At 40.0% G+C, this 24,111-nt stretch overlaps 1 protein-coding gene across 4 annotated transcripts in view; it reads left to right on the plus strand.

Annotated features, from left to right (window-relative positions):
* Positions 1-397: 397 nt before the first annotated feature.
* Positions 398-24,111, plus strand: part of LOC121536969 (nck-associated protein 1) — a 60,645-nt gene continuing 36,931 nt past the window's right edge. For 2 of the 4 annotated variants that reach the window (XM_041844662.2, XM_041844661.2), the window contains exons 1-14: positions 398-695; positions 11,749-11,766; positions 12,943-13,053; positions 16,579-16,671; positions 16,899-16,955; positions 18,832-18,974; positions 19,262-19,352; positions 19,685-19,822; positions 20,044-20,092; positions 20,356-20,512; positions 20,675-20,731; positions 20,840-20,936; positions 22,881-22,987; positions 23,336-23,468. In XM_041844662.2, the coding sequence (XP_041700596.1) occupies positions 576-695; positions 11,749-11,766; positions 12,943-13,053; positions 16,579-16,671; positions 16,899-16,955; positions 18,832-18,974; positions 19,262-19,352; positions 19,685-19,822; positions 20,044-20,092; positions 20,356-20,512; positions 20,675-20,731; positions 20,840-20,936; positions 22,881-22,987; positions 23,336-23,468 (1,371 nt within the window). In that variant the 5' untranslated portion in view covers positions 398-575. The remainder of the gene's footprint in view (positions 696-11,748; positions 11,767-12,942; positions 13,054-16,578; positions 16,672-16,898; positions 16,956-18,831; positions 18,975-19,261; positions 19,353-19,684; positions 19,823-20,043; positions 20,093-20,355; positions 20,513-20,674; positions 20,732-20,839; positions 20,937-22,880; positions 22,988-23,335; positions 23,469-24,111) is intronic. The other 2 variants (XM_041844663.2, XM_041844664.2) reach the window with 2 other exon arrangements.

Consider the following 24,111-nt stretch of genomic DNA (forward strand, 5'->3'; position numbering starts at 1 on the left):
CTAAAGGGCTTGCCCATATTTGCCCATATGAAGTTTTACACATGCACAGTCTTTGTGTTTAAATAATGTATTTAAGAATTGAATATAATATATTTAGCAAATTAAAAGTCATCATACAATTTAACACTTATGACAATGACCACCACAAGAATGCAAGGAATGCATGGGGGATGTACTGGTTTAGGATTTTGATGTAAAATATTCACACTGAGACATCCAGCCACACTTTATGGTTGCCTTTTAATGTAGGCCTTCAATGTAGGCTGAAATACTTGAGAACTATTTTGTCGTGGGTGTAGCCTCCTACATATAGGCTCATGTTCCTTCCCTATAATAAAATGCTGCTCACGTGACGTGCCTTTGGATTGCAGGAAACAGCCTGTCAGCCTCGTTTTCGTCAGATAGGACAACACCTAGGAAAAACCGAGACGGGAGAGAGGAGTGGGGATTGGCGAAACCGCTCAACCCGCAGAATGGGCGAATTGTAACATTGTAGCACTGGAGTGTCACTATTTTCACAACAATCAAAAAGCGGGAGAAATTCTACAACAATTATTCTACAAGAATCAGTAGCTATGTCGGCAACACTGTCGCGTGGCTCGCTCCAACCTGGCCAGCAAAAGCTGGCCGAAAAATTTACCATTCTGAACGACAGGGGTATCGGAATGCTCACTCGCATCTATAATATCAAGAAGGTAAGGTATCAGTGTAATTCTTAGGTCGAATAATAAATTGTACTACATTCAAGAGAAATGAAAGATCAAACCGCCCCAAAATCATCTGTGATGTATGGCAGAAACCTTTATTTTGAAACCCCAAGCATGACAGCCGTAGAATGCAAGTCAAGGCCCTCTTGAAAATGTGTTGCAGATAAGCTATTTGGCTAGCCAAGCCCACTCATCAATTGGACAAATAAATCACTGTTTTCTGAGATTGGTCTATTTCAAACTTCGTGTAAAAATAATAATAATTAATCGGCTACTGAAAGCTATCGTTCACTGGCTTGAAATAAAATAGTATCTCACTGAAATAGCCTACTAATGTAGCTACATGCCTAGCTATGCAATAATTGTTGTGCTTGATGGCTAGCTATCTACATAGTTTCTCCTGCATACTTGTATAAAGCACCACAATATTAGTCAAATAAATTGACAAAGGAGTGCTTTTCTAGATTCCTTAGCCAATTCTAAGATTGAAGTCGGAGATCAATATAATGGGAACACATTTATAATTAGTCAGATTAGCAGTACCATCTGACAGACACATATTGGCACATCATGACTGTAGCATACTACTTACCAACCAATGGCACAGCAGTATCTACAGTTGGTATACATGTATGTTATATGGTTGTTATGCAGTTGTTATAAATGCCTGATGCACCGGACCACATATTGGTCCTGGTTTGAAAAACACACATTTTCCTGGGATAGAAGGGAGAAGTATCTTAAAGAAGGCACAGTTTTAGAGATCATTATGATTTGTTTATGACACTTACTCATAGTGGGGAGGAAGTGTGAAAGTGGGGACATTGTGATAGACCGATTCCATACTAGGGCCACTTTCCTGGACACAAATTAAGACTAGTCCTGGACTAAAAAACATGTTAAATTAAAGTGCTTTTTAGACCAAGACTCTTAATCCGTGTCTGGGAAATTGGCCCATGATGTTTAATTTACTAATTGTAAAACCCTATAGAGAATACCACTCTTAGTAATGTTATTACTAGTGTATTAGTATTCACTATTCATTGATAAAAAAAAAAAATCATCAGATGTTATAGTGGCTGCAGCGAACCTCTTATGTTACTAGCTCCTAATGATGCAGTAAAATGTCAAACAAGTACACAAATAATTAAAACATTTTTAAAAGTTACAAAAAACAGCAAGCAATCAAGAACGTCGGGACGAATCCAATTAACAGCTCAAATAGCACTGTAACAGTAATAAAAATGCAATCGATACGTATGTACACCGGAATAATTTACACAGGATATACTAAGAATGATATGTACAGCAGTAGATATATTAGAGTGAGCTATGTCAAGAATCCAGTATATAAATACATATGTGGTTTGTATAAACAGTGTAACTAAATACAAAGTACAGTAGTATAAATATTAGAATGAGCTATGTCGGGAATACAGTATTTAAATACTCAGTGTGAAATGGGAAGTGTCCAGTGGTTCAATGTCTCTATGACATGGGACAGCAGCCATCATGAAGCCTGTGTGTGTGAGTGTGTGTGTGAGAGAGAGTATGAGGTGTGTGTGAGAGAGTATGAGGTGTGTGTGATAGCTTGTGTGTTTTGTGTGAGTGAGTGTGCATCACCTGGTAGATGGCTAGTGATGTCTGATGGCCTGGTAATAGAAGCTGTTTCTTGGTCTCTGTCTTGGCTCTGATGCACCTGTACTGACTCCATCTGCTAGACGGTAGCCAGGTAAACAGTCCGTGGCTTGGGTGACTGATATATTACTTATTCATAGTGGGGGCTGGCGAGGTGTATCATGAAAGGCAGATTCCATACTAGACGTTAGGCTTGGGCGATATACCATTTATAACGTATACCGGGGTATTTCGAAATACCAACGTAATGATTTTCAATACCATTAAAACAGCAGCAGCTCGCAGGGGTGCGTGCTACGCCACTGTTTATAACTATAAGTATAACTATATGAAATCTAAGATGTGTCAAATAAATTATATCCAGCTCAGGGCTATGCATTTGGTTTGCTAACTTGCTAGCTAAGTGGCTAGATGTCATGATCAAGCTTCTTGGTTACAGCAGACATTCAATCCCCTCCTGGATCAAGATCCCTGCTGCCTGAATTGTTTTGTGCGGCCCTTGTGTGCACTTCCGGTAATGCCGTATACCCTGGTATGATACAGAAACGGTATGAAAATCTGGGTACCACCCAACACTACTAGACGTTTCAGTCAGTGTAACAGAGAAGAGCATTCTTAGAGTGTAGCTGTCCATTTTAATGGCTTTGATACAGTGACAGTCAGTCCTTTAATGATGAGAGAGAGTACTGTGGGTGTGTCCCAAATGGCACCATATTCCTTATATAGTACACTACTTTTGACCAGGGTAGTGCACTACATAGGGAATAGGGTGCCATTTGGGACTTCGACTGGGTATCAGAGATGCTTTGCCGACTTTGGGAAAATGGCAGCAGATAAAAGAAAGCTGGAGGCTGTCCAGCGTGTAGCTGAATGGAGGCTAGTGGAGAATCATGCCTCTCTGCCTTGACTGTCTGTCTGCTAGCACCCTCCAGCCAACCAACCCTTGTGATGAGGGCCTATCCTCCCTAGTAGGCCTAGCCCTTTATAAGTAACCACACAATCATCTTCTGTGTCTCACTCCCTCCAAACTCTCAATTAAAGTTAGATGTGATAGAAAGATTAGCATAAAAACATTATGCAGATACAGAATTCAGAAGAAAAAAACTTACCCCAGGACACAAGATGACTATCATGATGACCACAAGATACAGGATTGTCACAACACGCAAGAGCTGAGTTGTGTGATGATTTTGTCACTCTCGGTTGCAGTCAATTTGTGAATAATATTCAGCCTATTACTCATATATTTCCATTTATATACCTCAATCTTTATGTTCAGCATGACACAATAGGCTACATGCCAAAGGATTTATACCCATGGTACATTTCTTGTTTTATTCAGAAAATATACTGTACTTATTGAAACTGTGGCGGCATTTGATGCTCAGATATGAACAGATTGAACTAACAGATCTGTTGCTTGGCAACTGGTAGGCATTGATACTAGCTGGCAGAAGCATTTAGGAAGAATCTCAGATGTCTTCTACTTCATCTGTGATTGTAGGCTAATGTGATTGTAGTCTAGTGCAAAGGCCTACCTCAGTAAATAAAACAACTGTACACTTCTGCACAGGCCTACTAAATTAGTAGGCTTGCAGTAGGCCTACGGCACACAGGCCTACCACAGGCCTACCTCATAGGCCTACTGCTCACGTTTACTGCCCATTCCTACTGCACACGCCTTCTAAGCATTTCACTGTTAGTCCACACCTGTTGTTTACGAAGAATGTGACAAATACAATTTAATTTGATTTAATACTACTACCACAGGTGTACCCCATTACTGTAACCTACTGCACAAGTCTACTAGGCCTACCTCAGTAAATCAAACTGCTTAGACCAGAAGCTTTATCTAACACAGTTAAACAGACAATTCATCCAAAATAGAGATCTATATTATTTTGTTGATACCCACTCAACAAGTAACATGTGAATCTGAAGATTCAGTGGCCAACAATATGGGATTATGTACCAAGAAGAGTTTATAGTTTAGCATTAGCATTGTTGACAGCAAAACAATGAGACCCCTGATATGACAGCTGGCTGCAAGCGGGACACTACTGTCTGGGCCAGTAGTATTGCTTTTTATATTGATGTAACTTACACAACCGCCTGCCTCCCATGATAATATTTCGGATAATATTTCTGTCACCAGTGAATGTTTATGTAATGTATCAGTGTCACAGAGTGCAATATTTGTTTTAAAAGTGAGTAACAGGTATAATGCTTTACGATACAGTTATAGTACATTGTAAGACTTGTCATAAGCATGTATGTAGCATTTTATATGTTAGTTGATGAAATGTAGGCTATTTTGTTGGTTTTCAATATGATCAAAAATAACCATTTTTGTGGAGAGGGGAGCTTCTTATGATGTCATATAATTGAAGGGAAATCTAAACCGGAAGCAGCACAGAGCCCCTCCTCAGAACCCTCCTAGTCTTTACAGAGACAATAGGAAGCTCACTCTTATCTAGGATGTTCTTATCCAGGACTTGTCAGTAGAGAGGAGATATATATCAGGGAGGATGGTACTGTACTGAAGGCCTACTGTATCTACCCTCTTTAGAACTCAGCCTGAGAGGAATTAAATTAAACTATGCACCCAACACAAATATAGTGGAAGTTTAACTGGCAATATGGACCCCTCTGTATGGTAGGTACATTATTAGAACAGAATAGCAATACATTGTTTAATCTTGACGGGAAATACTGTACTTAAAGCAACAGTCACAACAACAGCAATCAATGTAGTAAAAACAGATAGCAGTACAGCAGGAAAAACATCAATCATCCGTCCATAGACGGAGCCCTGATAGACAGAGCCCTGATAGACAGAGTCCTGATAGACAGAGCCCTGATAGACAGAGCCCTGATAGACAGAGCCCTGATAGACAGAGCCCTGATAGACAGAGTCCTGATAGACAGAGCCCTGATAGACAGAGCCCTGATAGACAGAGCCCTGATAGACAGAGCCCTGATAGACAGAGCCCTGGCTGAGAGTGCAGGGATGGAGGGTCTCTACTATGCGGTCAGAGGGATGTGAGTGTGTGTGTGAGGAAACAGCCTTGACCTCAGTCTGTTACTCACTCTCCAATGACCCTGTTAGCATTGGGAAAGCACTGACGAAGCACTGTTAGCACTGGAGAAACACAGTTAGCACTGTATTAGCACTGGGGAAGCACTGCTAGCACTGGGGAAGCATTGTTACCACTGAGGAAGCACAGTTAGCAAAGGTATTAGCACTGGGAAATCAATGTTAGCCCTGGGGAAGTCAGTACAGTGTCAGTCCTGGAAAAACCACATGGTACCGACAACCTGAATGGTAAATTGCTGAGGTTGGTAGCGGAATACATTGTGACTCCTGTTTGCCACATCTTCAAATTAAGCCTAGAAGATGGTGTGTGCCCTCAGACATGGAGGGAGGCAAAGGTCATTCCGCTACCCAAGAATAGCAGAGCACCCTTGAATGGTTCAAACAGCCGACCAATCAGCCTGTTACAAGTGCTTAGCAAATGTTTTGAGAAAATGGTGTTTGATCAAATACAAAGTTATTTTACAGAAATCAAATTAGCAACAGACTTCAGCATGCTTATACGGAAGGGCACTCAACATGATCGGCACTGACACAAATGACTGATGATTGGCTGAAAGAAATTGATAGTAAGAAGATTGTGGGAGCTGTTCTGTTAGACTTCAGTGCAGCTTTTGAAGTCATTGATCATAATCTATTACTGAAAAAACGTAGGTGTTATGGATTTGCATCCTCTGCCTTATTATGGATTGAGAGTTACCTAGCTAATTGAATGGTTTTGTTAATGGAAACCTCTCATGCAAATTCAGTTGAGCGTGGTGTACCGTAGGGCAGCTGGCTAGGGCCATTTTTGTTTTCTGTTTTACTAATGACCTTCCACTGACCTTGAATAAAGCCTGTGTGTCTACGTATGCTGACGACTCAACAGTATACACATCGGCTGCAACAGTAAAATAAATAACTGACACCTTTAACATAGATCTCCAGTCAGTTTTAGAATGGGTAACTAGCAATAGGCTAGTGCTAAATATCTCAAAAACAAAAAGCATCATTTTTGGGACAAATCACTCGCTCAATGCTAAACTTCATTTAGATCTATTATTGAATAATGTGGCGATTGAGCAAGTTGGGGATACTAAACTGCTGGGTGTAACCCTAGATAGCAAGCTGTCATGGTCGAAACATATAGACTCAATGGTTGCTGAAATGGGAAGAGGTCTGTCCATGATAGGGCATTGCTCTGCCTTCTTGACATCTCAGTTGACCAGACAGGTCCTACAGGCCCTACATTTGTCGCACCTGGACTACTGCCCAGCTGTGTAGTCATGTGCGGCAAAGGGGAACATAGGTATATTGTAGTTGGTCCAGAACAAAGCAGCACGTATCGGAGGGCAAGTGTCAGTAACATGAATGTCAATCTCTCCTGGCTCAAAGTTGAGGATAGATTGACTGCATCACTTTTGGTCTTTGTGCGAGGTATTGATATGTTGAAGGTACCGAACTGTCTGTTCAAGCAGTTGGCACACAGTTTGGACACTCATCGGTACAACACAAGACATGCAACCAAAGGTCTCTTCACAGTCCCCAGGTCCAGAACAGAGGCTGGGAACCGCATAGTATTAAATATCGCCATGACTACATGGAACTCTCTGCCACGCCAGGTAACTCAAGCTAGCAATAAAAACAGATTAAAAAAACAGATAAAAGAACACCTTAATGCACAAATGGGACTGTGAAGAGACACAGCCATTTTATATTGTAATGTAATGTGCACTGTATAATGTATTAGACCTAGATATTGTGTGTATGTACTGATATGTAGGCTATGTGTGATGTTTTAAAATGATGTCTAATAATGTTCTGTAAAATGTATTATATCATGTTTCATGTGGACCCTAGGAAGAGTAGCCGCTGCTTTTGCAGCGGCTAATGGGGATCCTAATAAATACCAAATACCAAAGTGCTGCTCACTAAATTAGACCAAGTTACCTTAACTAGGGTCTCAGACCATGGTTGTGTTGGATAAAGTAGAGAAACACATTTTCTGTTTACTCCTTTTGATTTTGCACATTTTTAAAGGAAATACAGTATTTACAACAAAGTGAATTGTGTCATTATACTGTTAGACATTTTTTTTATTTTGTGTATATTACAATTTATCTTGGAAATTACCATACAGTGCCTATGTCAGCGAGCTGAGTTAAATGATCAAATCTGTTGCCTTATACTTTACAGGTTGTGCGCATGAAATGTATTAGCCCATATTCTTTTTAAGTTCATTGGTAGATGGTTCATTGGATTGTAGGTTCCTTGGGATTACTTGCATGTTTCTGGTCCTGCTTGTTCTAATCAAACACTACCTTACAGTGAGCTCCTAAAGTATTGCGACAGTGACACATTTTGTTGTTTGTTTTGGCTCTGTAACCCAGCACTTTGTATTTGAAATGACACAATGACTATGAAGTTAAAGTGCAGACTGTCAGCTTTAATTTGAGGGTGAACCGCTTAGAAATGAATCGTGAATAATGATGAGTGAGAAAGTTAAAGACGCACAAATATCATACCCCCAAGACATGCTAACCTCTCACCTTTACAATAACAGAGGAGGTTTGTATTTTGGGGGGATTATGATATTTGTGCGTCTGTAACTTTCTCACTCATCATTATTCATGATTCATTCAGGACTATCCGTAATCATGGTAGCATCCACATTAATGTAGAAGTGTTTAGATATTCTTATTTACAATAAAAGTGACTCCAAAATGACACAATATATTATTTACCATTCATTTCTATTGGGCACAAAATAATCTGAAACAACAAACAGCAAATACATCCAACAAGCATTTTTACATTTGACATTTTAGTCATTTAGCAGACGTTCTTATCCAGAGCGACTTACAGTTTTAGTGAGTGCATACATTTTTCATACTGGGACCCCAAAGAGTCACAAACTTGATGTAATCATTGCGTGCTAGGAATATGGGACCAAATACTAAACTTTGGACTACTTTAATACATATACATTTAGTTACATTACAGCCTTATTCTAAAATGAATAAAATAAAATAAAAAATCTCATCAATCTACACACAATACCCCATAATGACAAAGCGAAAACAGGTTTTTAGAAATGTTAGCAAATGTATAAAAAATAACAAACAGAAATACCTTATTTACATAAGTATTCAGACCCTTTGCTATGAGACTCGAAATTGAGCTCAGGTGCATCCTGTTTCCATTGATCATCCTTGAGGTAAATTCAATTGATTGGACATGATTTGTAAAGGCACACCCCTGTCTATATAAGGTCCCATAGTTGACAGTGCATGTCAGAGCAAAAACCAAGCCATGAGGTCGAAGGAATTGTCCGTAGAGCTCTGAGACAGGATTGTGTCGAGGCACAGATCTGGGGAACCAAAACATTTCTGCAGCATTGAAGGTCCCCAAGAACACAGTGGCCTCCATCATTCTTAAATGGAAGAAGTTTGGAACCACCAATACTCTTCCTAGAGCTGGCCGCACGGCCAAACTGAGCAATCTGGGGAGAAAGGCCTTGGACAGGGAGGTGACCAAGAATCCGATGGTCACTCTGACAGAGCTTCAGAGTTCCTCTGTGGAGATGGGAGAACCTTCCAGAAGGACAACCATCTCTGCAGCACTCCACCAATCAGGCCTTTATGGTAGAGTGGCCACTCCTCAGTAAAAGGCACATGACAGCCCGCTTAGAGTTTGCCAAAAGGCACCTAAAGGACTCTGACCATGAGAAACAAGAATCTCTGGTCTGATGAAACCAAGATTGAACTCTTTGGCCTAAATGCCAAGCGTCACGTCTGAAGGAAACCGGTCACCATCCCTACGGTGAAGCATGGGGGTGGCAGCATCATGCTGTGGGGATGTTTTACAGCAGCAGGGACTGGGAGACTAGTCAGCATCGAGGGAAAGATGAACAGAGCAAAGTACAGAGAGATGAAAACCTGCTCCAGAGCATTCAGGACCTTAGACTGGGGCGAAGGTTCACCTTCCAACAGGACAACGACCCTAAGCACACAGCCAAGACAACGCAGGAGTGGCTTTGGGACAAGTCTCTGAATGTCCTTGAGTGGCCCAGCCAGAGCCCGGACTTGAACCCAATCGAACATCTCTGGAGAGACCTGAAAATAATGTATGCAAAATGTAAGTCGCTCTGGATAAGAGCGTCTGCTAAATGACTAAAATGTAAATCTAAAATAGCTGTGCAGCGAAGCTCCCCATCCAACCTGACAGATCTTGAGAGGATCTGCAGAGAAGAATGGGAGAAACTCCCCAAATACAGGTGTGCCAAGCTTGTACAGTGAGGGAAAAAAGTATTTGATCCCCTGCTGATTTTGTACATTTGCCCACTGACAAAGAAATGATCAGTCTACAATTTATAACATTTTTGACATGCGTTTTTCTGTATTCTTTTGTTGTTATTCTGTCTCTCACTGTTCAAATAAATCTTCCATTAAAATTATAGACTGATCATTTCTTTGTCAGTGGGCAAACGTACAAAATCAGCAGGGGATCAAATACTTTTTTCCCTCACTGTAGCGTCATACCCAAGAAGACTCAAGGCTGTAATCGCTGCCAAAGGTGCGTCAACAAAGTACTGAGTAAAGGGTCTTAATACTTATGTAAATGTGATATTAGTTTTGTATTTTAATACGTTTGCATAAATTACAGAAATATAGTTTTTGCTTTGTCATTATGGGGTATTGTGTGTAGATTGATGAAAAAAAAACAATTTAATTAATTTTAGAATAAGGCTGTAACGTAACAAAATGTGGAAAAATTCAAGGGGTCTGAATACTTTCCGAATGCACTGTATAAGTGAATTTGTCCCAATACTTTTGGTCCCCTAAAATGGGGGAGTATGTACAAAAAGTGCTGTAATTTCTCGATATGGATTTATACTGAACAAAAATATAAACGTAACATGCAACATTTTCAATGATTTTACTGCTTTAAAGTTCATGTAAGGAAATCAGTCAATTGAAATAAATTCATTAGGCCCTAATCTACAGATTTCACATGACTGGGCAGAGGTGCAGCCATGGGTGGGCCTGGGAGGGCATAGGCTTTGGAGCCAGGCCTACCCACTGGGGAGCCAGGCCCAGCCAATCAGAATGAGTTTTTCCCCACAAAAGGGCTTTATTACAGACAGAAATGCTCCACAGTTTCATCAACTATCTGGGTGGCTGGTCTCAGACGATCCCACAGGTGAAGAAGCTGGATGTGGAGGTCCTGGGCTGGCGTGGTTACACATGGTCTGCAGTTGTGAGGCCGGTTGGACGCACTGCCAAATTCTCTAAAACGACATTGGTAGAGAATTGAACAGTCAAATCTGGCAACAGCTCTGGTGAACATGCTGTTTAATCAGCTTCTTGATATGCCACACCTGTCAGGTGGATGGAAAGGTAGAAATGCTCACTAACAGGGATGTAAACAAATTTGTGCACAACATTTGAGAGAAATATACTTTCTGTGCATATGGAACATTTCTGGGATATTTTTTTCAGCTCATGAAACATGGGACCAACACTTTACATGTTGCGTTTATATTTTTGTTCAGTATAAATACTCTCAAATTAAAGCTGACAGTCTGCAATTTAACCTCATAGTCATTGTATCATTTCAAATCCAAATTGCTGGAGTACAAAATAAAATTGTCACTGTCACAATACTTTTGGAGCTCACTGTTTATCCTCTCTTAAACTTAAAGCCTTAATACTCTACAGTGTTTGTCACGTTCGTCTAATGACGGGTCAGACCAAGGCGCAGCGTGATATACGTACATGTTTATTAAATTATAAACACAAAACTCTGTACATGTTTATTTACACTGGATAAACACTTGACTTGACGAAACGAAACGTGAAGTCCAAGGTAGCATACCTTAACCGGAACAAGATCCCACAACTAGACAGTGCCAATAGGCTGCATAAGTATTGGCCCCAATCAGAGACAACGAGCGACAGCTGCCTCTGATTGGGAACCACACCGGCCAACATAGATTTATACATACTAGAACACAAACATAGAAAACGCACAACAAAGAATATACACACCCTGACTCAACATTTAAGCGTCCCCTGAGTCAGGGCGTGACAGTGTTACTACTCTAGGAGGAGTGTCTCCACCATGGGCTGAGCTAGTTGTTGAACAATGCTTTGACAAGCAGTACATTCCTCAACAAACTATCCCAGAAGTAAAACCTAAAGCCTTTTTCATGTAGATGCATGGTTCTATGTTTTAAACCTGACTTTACCTGTGTTTACCTGTGTTTACCTGACTTTACCTGTGTTTACCTGTGTGGTTTTCTCTCTTCTATCACAATGCTTCCCTCAGCAAGGACAAGTTTGGAAGGTTTGCTCTTCCCTAAATCTCTCCCCCTCCCTCTACCCTTCCCTGCTTTCCTACCAGTATCATGTCCCAGAATTACTTGTATGCTTCTCAGTACTAACAACGTTCACAATTCAACAAACAGGCCCATCCCAAATTGCAATTGAATCTCTGATTATTTCATTAAGTCAAAATAGATATCATATTTGCTAGTGTGCATTTTTCCCCAGTTTATTTCTTACATGATATCTAACAGTTGCAAATACTGTATCTAGCTTGTTATGAAAAGCGGTGAGCAGCTATAGTCCAACAATTAGATCAGAATACATTAAAGCTTAAACCATGGTCTTCTTTTGGTTTGTGAGCATCAAATTAACAGTTTCACAGTTCCAGGACATTTGCACCACAAAACAAAATGTTTGTATTTTTAGGGATTGAAGATCAGGCAATGGGAAGACATAGGGCCTGGTTGAATTCACAGACACTTCATTTTGCAATTCAACACAGCTCTGCTCTCCTCTGCAAAATGAAAGTGTTCTCTGCATGGATCCATGGCATTGTATCACTAATCTTGAATCCAGTCTTGATCATATGGGGATTTGAACATTTATAACTGTTCTCACTGTTCTCTATCAAGCTCATATTATTTATCTACATGTCTGTCGGCTGTACTGTGTTCATTTGAGTGTATTGCGAACCTCAACTCTTGTGTTATAGACTGAATACTAAAACATTACTATTCCTGTTTTGTCAGGCTGACGTGCATGCCCAGTGTCATATACCATACACCACCCTACCTCAAACATACATCTGCAAAATTTTTGTTGCTTCTAACATCTAAAATGTAACACACAGTTCAACTATCTTTTCTCACAGTAGGAGTATGTCTATGCACTGCTTTCTCACTAACTGCTCTCCAATCTCCCATACACCACTCTGTCAGTAGAAATGTATTCTCTCTCACACACATTCTCTCAATCTCTCGCTCTCAATATCTCTCTGTCTCTGTATCTCTGTGTCTTGCTCGCTCTCTCGCTTGCTCTCTCTCACACACTCTCGCTCAGTGTATTCCAACTTTCTTAATTTACCTTATCATCCTAGCACTTCTGCCAATGTTTTGTTTTGTTGTTGATATGTTGTTAGTATTATTGTTGATGCATCTTTAGCATTTGTCTGTGTTTTTGGCCCTCTTCATTATAGGCTTGTGGTGACCCCAAAGCCAAACCATCCTATCTAATAGACAAGAACCTGGAGTCCGCTGTCAAGTTCATTGTCAGAAAATTCCCAGCAGTTGAAACACGCAACAACAATGTAAGTCTGTTATTTGCATGTATATTACATTATATTTAAGCTAATTTTAAGGCTTGGTATCTATATGCAGTCCTTTCTCTATTGCACTACTAGGTCTGTGCAATAAATGTTGTGTTTAGTCATACTTTAAAGATAGCATTGTTTAGATCAAGTAGGAATTGTAAATGAAATTCTATTTGAGATTCATCATTCATCCTATCTTTTCACTATTGATGTACCACCCACATGTACATTTTCATAAATGTTATGTTATGTATGCTAATTCTATCTTTATAGCTAACATTTTTTCAATACAACTAATACATTATATCACCATTGGCTGGCTTTGTATTTTGTTAGAAATGTTAAACTGCTTCTTTGGTGTAGCTGTGATGTGTTTTGCTATGTTGTTGTACTTTTTGCTGCTGGGTTTTATGTTTTACTTGGTCTGTGTTTTTCTTTTGCATGCTAAACTTCTTGGCTTTTTTCTGGAATATTCTTTTGGTAAGTTGAAGCTCCTCATAGTTCTTGTTTTTTCTAAGGAGTGGCTGCAGATCCCACTTTTCTGGACCTTATTTCTCAACAGCTAAAGGTCCCGAAGCTTCTGCGCATGTGCAGGATCCTCTACTGCTCTACTCCTAGAGAACAGGCTACTGTGGTGAATGGTGCTCGTTTAATAAAGTTAGATCAAAGTTTAATAAATGTCTGCAAAAACACATAATGATAGTATTCTACATAACAAAACCGACTATAATAGCATAGTATAACGTTACTGTAAGACAAAAACACCACCTAATTTCTTATGAGATTTTAGGATGATTGAGCGAATGGTTGCAGTTTCCTCTCATGTGGCCAAAATTCAACAGCGCGTGCCACTAGGCAAAATATGTGTTTTGATTGAAACTAAACACAGGTAGGCTATGCTACAATGTGTTAACACCATCTGCTATCAAATTCGCTCACTATACATACAGTGCATTCAGAAAGTATTCAGACCCTTTCACTTTTTCCACATTTTGTTACGTTACATCCTTATTCTCAAATGTATTAAATTGTTTTTTTCCTCATCAATCTATACACAATACCCCATAATGACAACGCAAAAACAGGTTTTTAGAAATGTTTGCTAATTTATAAAAAAATAAGTATTCAGACTTTGTTAAAGCACCTTTGGCAGCGATTACAGCCTCAAGTCTTATTGGGCATGATGCTACAAGCTTGGCACACCTGTATTTGGGGAGTTGCTCCCATTCTTCTCTGCAGATCCTCTCAAGCTCTGTCAGGTTTGATGGGTAGCATCGCTGCACAGCTATTTTCAGGTCTCTCCAGAGATGTTCGATCGGGTTCAAGTCCGGGCTCTGGCTGGGCCACTCAAGGACATTCAGAGACTTGTCCCAAAGCCACTCCTGCGTTGTCTTGGCTGTGTGCTTAGGGTCGTTGTCCTGTTGGAAGGTGAACCTTCACCCCAGTCTGAGGTCCTGAGCACTCTGGAGCAGTTTTTCATCAAGGATCTCTCTGTACTTTGCTCCGTTCATCTTTCCCTCGATCCTGACTAGTCTCCCAGTCCCTGCCGCTGAAAAACATCCGCACAGCATGATGCTGCCACCACCATGCTTCACCATAGGGATGGTGCATGGTTTCTTCCAGACGTGACGCTTGGCATTCACTTGGATTCTCATGGTCTGAGAGTCCTTTAGGTGCCTTTTGGCAAACTCCAAGCAGGCTGTCATGTGCCTTTCACTGAGGAGTGGCTTCCGTCGGGCCATTCTACCATAAAGGCCTGATTGGTGGAGTGCTGCAGAGATGGTTGTCCTTCTGGAAGGTTCTCCAATCTCCACAGAGGAACTCTGGAGGTCTGTCAGAGTGACCATCGGGTTCTTGGTCAACTCCCTGACCAAGGCCCTTCTCCCCGATTGCTCAGTTTGGCCGGGTGGCCAGCTCTAGGAAGAGTCTTGGTGGTTCCAAACTTGATGGAGGCCACTGTGTTCTTGGGGACCTTCAATGCTGCAGAAATGTTTTGGTACCCTTCCCCAGATCTGTGCCTCGACACAATCCTGTCTCTGAGCTCTACTGACAATTCCTTCGACCTCATGGCTTGGTTTTTGCTCTGACATGCACTGTCAACTGCGGGACCTTATATAGACAGGTATGTGCCTTTACAAATCATGTCCAATCAATTGAATTTACCACAGGTGGACTCCAATCAAGTTGTAGAAACATCTCAAGGATGATCAATGGAAACAGGATGCACCTGAGCTCAATTTCGATTCTCATAGCAAAGGGTCTGAATACTTATGTAAATAAAATAAAAACTGTCATTATGGGGTATTGTGTGTAGATTGATGAGGGGGGAAATTAATTTAATCAATTTTAGAATAAGGATGTAACGTAACAAAATGTGGAAAAAGTGAAGTTGGCTGAATATTTCCTGATGCACTGTAATTCAAAACAACACTGTAGGCTACTTCGAAACAACACTATATCTCAAGAAGATCTAAATGCATATCCCCATGAAACTGAGATCAAATGGTTGGTATTCAGATGCTGCGTGGACGTTTTACCGGTAAATCTTGAAGAATTATCATTCATAACTGACAGTAGAAATGTGAAAGGAGGTTCTCTACGAGGAGAGCAGAGACTGTGCGTAAAGTAGAGAATCCTGCACATGCGCAGAAGCTTCGGGAAGAAGGGTCCAGAAAAGTCAGATCCGCAGCCTCTGTCGTTTTTCTATATTTTGCATGTTCTCTTATTGTCAGTGTAGCAGATTCTTGTTTAAGTAATATTGCTAATGATTCATATTTTTTATCATCTTTCACACCTCAAGATCATTCAAGTTTTTCGATACTGCTAGGTAACAGTTAACTGTTAGGGAACATTTTGTTAGGTTTTTGTTTGAAAAATAGAATAAGTAACATTTCTGTTGTAGAGAAAAGAGACCAGGGCTGTCTAACAAATGGCACCCTATTCTCAATATAGTGCAGTACTTTTAACTAGAGCCCTATTGGCCCTGGTCAAAAGAAACACACTACATAAGGAATAGGGTGCCAATTGGGACGCACACCAAAGATAACAATCCAGCCAACATGACTTCACATTTGGCTTGTGAGAGGCTATCATTGGCTAAATAAAGGTGCCATTGTGACAGTGCTAAAATGCGGAGATGTTATCGAAAGCAACATGAGTATTTTGGAATTATAAAGTTATTTTTGCTTAGAGCTCTACCTTTTTGAGTTGTTCAAATGTCACCCTGACCCATTGTGTGATATCCTTAGTAGTATTTCTCAGGATATCTAGGGATGTTAACAGATTGAGACCACTTACACTATCCAGAGAAAATATTCACTACCAAGCACAGATGGCAATGGGAACAAATTCATGATGAAGTATACAATGTTACCACCCTTCTACCAGATTCCATCAGCTTATTTTACTGTGCTCATCATTCATTATCCATACCATGAAGCTTTGTGTGTCCTGTAAAGTTTAACTTGAGTATAAAAACAAAATGTTTTAGTTTACAACCATGTTTTTTCTTTACTTCTACAGCAACAGCTTGCACAACTACAAAAAGAGAAGTCTGAAATCCTTAAGAATTTAGCATTGTATTACTTCACATTCGTAGATGTGATGGAATTTAAGGTATGTGGAACTAAGCATCATTCAAAGTAGTGAAAAAAGAGAAGGTTCTTAAGATTCATTGTCAAATAAGCAGGAGCAGGAGCATGTTAGGACTGTCTTGATACCAATTTACAGTACTCTATATACTGTACATGTGTAATGATAATCCATCACAAGTAATAGTTACTTATCATCAAGTTACTATACTGTGAAATGTACATACATCTAATGTCTTTCTCTCCTTCCAGGACCATGTCTGTGAGCTGCTGAACACTATCGATGCTTGCCAAGTCTTCTTTGATATTGTAAGTTATAAGGCACATTGATCTGTACATAGCATGTAATTACAGGATGCTTTTTTCACTTCAAAGATGATATCTCATACAGTGCCTTCCGAAAGTAGAATTAGTCCTTTTGGAGGTTTTTGTTGGTAAGCCATTCTCATGATTTTTGTTGTTGTTGTTGAGCACCCCTCCTTTCCTTTGTTTGCTGAAGTGTGAAGGCCCACCTGAACTCTTTCCTTCAGAAAGTATTCATACCAGTTTACTTATTCCACATTTTGTTGTTACAGCCTGGATTCAAAATTGATTAAATTTATTTATTTTACAGTCTACACACAATACCCTATAATGACAAAGTGAAAACATGTTTTTAGAAATTTTAGCAAATTTATTGATAATGAAATACAGAAATATCTCATTTACATAATTATTCACACCCCTGAGTCAATACTTTGTAGAAGCACCTTTGGCAGCGATTACAGCTTTGTCTTTCTGTTTAAGTCTCTAAGAGCTTTCCACACCTGGATTGTGTAACATTTGCCCATTATTCTTTTCAAAATTCTTCAAGCTCTGTCAAATTGGTTGTTGATCATTGCTAGACAACCATTTTCAGGTCTAGACATAGATTTTCAAGTAGATTTAAATCAAAACTGTAACTCGTCCACTCAGGAACATTCACTGTCTTCTTGGTAAGCAACTCTAGTGTAGATTTGGCCTTGTGTTTTAGGTTATTGTCCTGCTGAAAGGTGAATTCATCTCCCAGTGTCTAGTGCAAAGCAGACTGAACCAGGTTTTCCTCTAGGAATTTGCCTGTGCTTAGCTACATTCCATTTCATTTTATTCCTGAAAAACTCCCCAGTCCATAACGATTACAAGCATACCCATAACATCATGCAGCCACCACTATGCTTAAAAATATGTAGAGTGGAACTCCGTAATGGGTTGTATTGGATTTGCCCCGAACATAACACTTTGTATTCAGGACCAAAAGTTAATTGCTTTGGCAAAAAAAATCTGTATTACTTTAGTGCCTTGTTGCAAACAGAAGGCATGTTTTGGAATATGTTTTATGCTGTACAGACTTCTTTCTTTTCACTCTGTCAATTAGCTTAGGATTGTGGAGTAACTATAATGTTGTTGATCCATCCTCAGTTTTCTCCTATCACAGCCATTAAACTCTGTAACTGTTTTAAAGCCACCATTGGCCTCATGGTGAAATCCCTTAGTGGTTTCCTTCCTCTCCGGCAACTGAGTTAGGAAGGACGCCTGTATCTTTATAGTGACTGGGTGTATTGATACACCATCCAAAGTGTAATTAATAACTTCACCATGCTCAAAGGGATATTCAATGTCTGCTTTTTTTTTTTTTTTTTTTTACCCATCAACAAATAGGTGCCCTTCTTTGCGAGGCATTGTAAAACCTACCTGGTCTTTGTGGTTTAATCTGTGTTTGGAATTCACTGCTCGACTGAGGGGCCTTACAGATGATTGTATGTGTGGGGTACAGAGATGAGGTAGTCATGTTAAACACTATTATTGCACACAGAGTGAGTCCATGCAACTTATTATGTGACTTGTTAAGCACATTTTTACTCCGGCTTGTCATAACAAAAGGGTTGAATACTTATTGACTCAAGACATTTCAGCTTTTCATTTTTAATTAGTTTGTACAAATTTCTGAAAACATAATTCCACTTTGATATTATGGGGTATTGTGTGTACGCCTGAGACAAAAAATCTCAATTTAATCAATTTTAAATTCAGGTGTAACACAACAAAATGTGGAAAAAGTCAAGACGTGTGAATACTTTCTGAAGGCACTGTAGATTACATGTTTTTAGGATCAGATTTAATAGTCTGGATGTAGATTCTAATTTTCTTCCCACATCTCATTTTACAGACTGTAAACTTTGACCTGACCAAGAACTACCTTGACTTAGTAGTGACCTACACTAACCTAATGATGCTACTGTCTCGGATTGAAGAGAGGAAAGCTATCATTGGCCTCTACAACTACGCCCATGAAATGACACATGGATCAAGGTATGTAGGGTGGTGGCTCTTCCGGTCTATATCCTTGCTCCGGTTCATCTCTGAAACGTTCAATCTCCATTTGCACCATCGCTGTAAATAATATTAAGATCATACTTTAACACAATTTTAACTTACTGTTATACCAATTGACAGTGGCTTTATATTCAAATCACACAGTAATATATGAAAAATGCATTCTTAAAATATTGTATGGTAGTTACAGACCTAGCTTAGATACACCTGAGAACTACCAATGTCAACAACATCTGTATTCTTTTTTATTTATTTTCATCTAGTGATCGAGAGTACCCTAGGCTGGGACAGATGATTGTCGACTACGAGAACCCGCTGAAAAAGATGATGGAGGAGTTTGTTCCCCATGGGAAGGTGAATATAAAGTGTCACCTGTATCTCAACATGTTATGTTCTTGTCCTGAGCACTGACAATGATAATACATGTTTTGGTTACACTTTATAATATAACTTTCGGTGACACTTTATAATAACTTTGATGCTTAAGCCATGATTATGAATGCTTATATTGCTTATACGGTTTTATAAATGTATATATAGTTGATTAATGCTTGTTCATGAAAGTTATTATTAACTGTCATAAACCAATATCTCTCTCTCTCTCCTCCCCCTCTCTCTCTCCTCCCCTTCTCTCTCTCTCTCTCTCTCTCTCCTCCCTCCCCCTCTCTCTCCTCCCTCCCCTGTAGTCGTTGTCAGACGCCCTGCTCTCCCTCCAGATGGTGTACCCCAGGAGAAATCTGTCTGCTGACCAGTGGAGGAATGCACAGCTACTCAGTCTCATCAGTGCCCCCAGCACCATGCTCAACCCAGCCCAGTCAGACACAGTGAGAACCCAATATATAATATATGACAGTTTTGATCCAAAGGGGCATGTACAGTACAGTGGGTGTGTACAGTAATGTGATCCCTGCAGGAGTTGAACCCATGACTATGGTGTTGCTAGTGCCATACTTGAGACACACAGTACCATCAATATAAATCTCTGAAATCACACCGTTTCCTGCTCACAGGCATGTGCATTTACCTATGATTCTCATTGTTCTAGATGCCCTGTGAATACTTGTCCCTGGACGCCATGGAGAAGTGGATAGTATGTAAGTGTGCATAGAGTACAGTCTGATCTAATTGATTTGATAGGTTTATACCATTGGAGGGAAGGGGGAGCGTGATCGTTTTTAATTGTAGTTCATTGTTCAGGTACAGGCTTATTATTAAAAACATACATGAAATGTGATGTCATACAAAAAACGGGTAAAAAATATTAATAATTCGAAATATTCTCATTCCCCACAAATACTGTTCAAAATCGTATTTCTGTGCCTCTAACTTTCTCTCTGTCCTTGTGTTTGATTGTCAGTTGGCTTCATCTTATGCCACGGGGTCCTGAATAGTGATCAGGCAGCTCTGAGCCTGTGGAAGCTGGCTCTTCAGAGCAGCACCTGCCTCTGTCTCTTCAGAGACGAGGTGTTCCACATCCATAAGGCTGCTGAGGACCTCTTCATCAACATCCGCGGGTGAGGGACACTAACTTTACGGGCTGGTTTCCTGAACCCAGATTAAGCTTAGTCCTGGACTGAAAAGCATGCTCAATGGGTACAGCTTGAGAATATTCCCAGACATCTGTTAAGTGTGTGTGTGAGTAAGTATGTTAACTATTCTCCCTTTTCATTTCATAGCTACAACAAGCGTGTGAATGACATCAAAGAGTGCAAAGAACAAGCTCTGTCACATGCGTAAGTGCCTCATAAATGCATCTTATTGCACCAAGAGGTTTTTAATGGTATCTGACACAGTATCCTCTCAGAATTAAATTGTTGGCGATTGTTTTTGTTTTGTTACAGAGGCTTGATGCACAGAGAAAGACGCAAGTTCCTGAGATCTGCCCTGAAGGAGCTGGCCACAGTCCTATCTGACCAGCCAGGATTACTGGGGCCTAAGGTACTGCACTAGTGCTCTATTTTGGTATTTTGACACTTTTATTTAGACAGTATGGAAATCAGAAGGGGATACGGCAGGTGGGAGAAACAGTGGGAAGGGTGGACACAGAGATTGAATCCAGTCTCAAGTGGGGAGATTTGTATGTGTGACTCCTGCTAGGAGTGTTGCCACTTAACGACGGCTCTTCACCTGCCCTGCTGCACGACTGCTCTCTAGTTGTGTTAACATGATAGTGTTACACCAGACTAATGTAGCGGACATGAGTTGAGCATGGTTGCTCATAGCCCCGCCTGCGAACTTCAAAACAAGTGTCTGCCCTCGGAGTAAGAGGGATTTTCCTCTTGGTCTAATGGTCTAAGACGTTGGTTGCTCCGGTGGGAGATCTGAGTTCATATCCCGTGTGTTACACTAACACCACTGCACTACTGCTCTCTAGTTGTGTTAATATGTTAATGTGAGTTGGACTAACACAGTCTAGATTACTGAGCCCTAAGGTACCACACTACTGCTCTCTAGTTGTGTTAACATGATAATGTTACATCAGACCAGGTGTCTCCAACAGGTCCACCTATGAGTAACTCGCCAAACAATTCTGAAAATAGATGCAATTTTCACATGTGCCACCGCAAATTGTCATAAACATATCAGACACTGCAAGCTCCCAGCTACTATCTAATCAATGCAACATTCACATTATCCCACCCCTGGTTAGCCCCTATTGGCTTAAAAAGCCAAACCTAACACAATATCTGCCAATTAATTTCCAGCAATATTGCCCCTGTCTGTGTGGTGCGCACGTTAGTCTATCACTCTGTGTGCAGCCAGTTGATGTGATAACCGTCTTGTGGGTTGACAAATACTTTCCCCAAAACCTTCTCAGTTAAATGTTAACTGCAAAGTAGGCTTACCTGGCAGAGGTATATCATAAGTAAGTATATCATTTGTATCTATTATTTGTTATTTGCTAACTTTGCAGAACTATCAGTAGATGGAACTCCTCACTCAATAGATTCGCAATTAAAGGTCCAGATGCGCAATTAAAGGGGAATTACACAAAAATCCAGATCTAAAAAATGTTTTATTCAGATATGATTTGAGCATTGACATGGACTCAGAACATCCAATTTAGTTGTTTCTCTATGAACAATTGTAATTTTGAGAGTGAAAAAAAGGAATAATCTAAAACCAGGAAAAATTAAACTGAGAAAACATAATTTGGGAAAATATATAACATAATTTGGTTAAAAATAATACAGATTTTAGAGTTGTTTATTAATGATTATTTTACCAAATATATTGACAGAAAACATAGTGCACTACTTTCTCTTGTACACTAAGGACCCGAGTAAGAGTTACAGGGGAGAGGAGAAGAGAAGAATGTGCCTATTTGAAAGCTAGAAAAAAATGAGTAGCTTGTGACATATTTCATTTTTTAAAAGTAGCTGTCATGCTAGAAAAGGTTGGAGACCCCTGCGATAGACTAACACCACAGCTGTCTACTTGTCTTAACATGATAATGTTACATCATAATAACACTACTGCACTGCTGCTCTCTAGGGCAGCAGGTAGCCTCGTGGTTAGCGCGTTGGGCCAGTAACCGAAAGGTTGCTGGTTTGAATACCCGAGCCGACAAGGTGAAAAATCTGTCGATGTGCCCTTAATCCTAATTTGCTCCAAGGGCGCCGTACTACTATGGCTGACCCTGTAAAACAACATATTTCACTGCACCTATCCGGTGAATGTGACAATATAACATATTTCTTTATATCCTAATATTTTCTAGTTGAGTTGGACTAACACTATGTGCACTCTAGTTTTGTTAACATGATAATGCTCGTTGGACTAACTCTAAAGTGATCAGAGAATAAGGATTCAAATCCTGAAAGATGTGACTAATTGATGGGTGAAAGTAACTATATAACATGACTCCTGTCCTCTTCATAGGCCCTGTTCGTGTTCATGGCTCTGTCGTTCGCTCGGGATGAGATCATTTGGCTGCTACGACATGCAGACAACATCCAGAAGAAGAGCACAGATGACTTTATTGACAAGTAAGACACATCCTACTGACTCAGCTTGTAACTATGGGATTTCCCTTTACCCCTCAGGTAATGTAGTGGCCCTGTGTTTGCCTCCTTGAAAAGTCTGTGTCAAAATGCATCTTCATGACACGTTTTACTCTTGCTTGATTTTGGCCATTAGGAGACTGAAAGTGATGTGTCTTAACTTGAATGTTGGCATGCACAGTTTTGTGGGACTGTATCAAAAGCAGAGAAAGTAAAAAAATTGTTTTTGTAAAATGACCCTTTAAGGAATGCCATGGTGTGAAGGAGTATTGAGCATACTAATGAAGTGTATGTATATTCTCTTAGATAACTCTTGCTATTCTATGTCCTCAGGCACATTGCAGAGCTGATCTTTTACATGGAGGAACTGAGGGCCCACGTGAGGAAGTATGGTCCTGTCATGCAGAGATACTACGTCCAGTACCTGTCTGGCTTTGACGCCGTGGTGCTCAACGAGCTAGTACAGGTGAGACTGCTCTGGCTTGCGTCCCAAATGGCACCCTATTCCCTATATACAGTATATTGCACTACTTTTGACCATGGTTCCTAGAGCTCTGGTCAAAAATAGTTTACCTATATAGGGAATAGGGTGCAGTTTCGGACGTACTAATTGTCAATGTTGTCCCTTTGGTTTCATAACATCCTAGTATTTATTATATAGTGTATGACTGGTGATGGAGTATTCTGTTATATGGGTCTTTCTATAAACTAGGGTACTAGTGAGCATTTCTTGTAGTGGACAACTGTTTGGAGCTGTTACAAAGTCATTAATAATAATTTGCCTATTTTTTCACATGAATACATTAAGATATAAAGGGGGAACATGGATACATTCAATATAATTCATGAGTTGAATCAAAACCTATGTTTAAACTCTTTCTCATGCTTGGAGTCTTCACAGATTTGGCAAAAATTGTGTGACATAAAACACTACCTTTCTTTCTTTATGAAACTGCTGTTTGTCATTTTATCATTTACTAAGCATTTAACAATTGAATTACACATTGAACTTCATCCTGTAAAATTCCTGGATATTGCTGTCGGACTGTTTTTTGTATGGAGATCTTGGAAGTGCACTGTAACCTCGTAACATTTCGTATCTCCCTATG

Source organism: Coregonus clupeaformis, chromosome 23, assembly GCF_020615455.1.
Source record: "Coregonus clupeaformis isolate EN_2021a chromosome 23, ASM2061545v1, whole genome shotgun sequence".
NCBI lineage: Eukaryota > Metazoa > Chordata > Actinopteri > Salmoniformes > Salmonidae > Coregonus > Coregonus clupeaformis.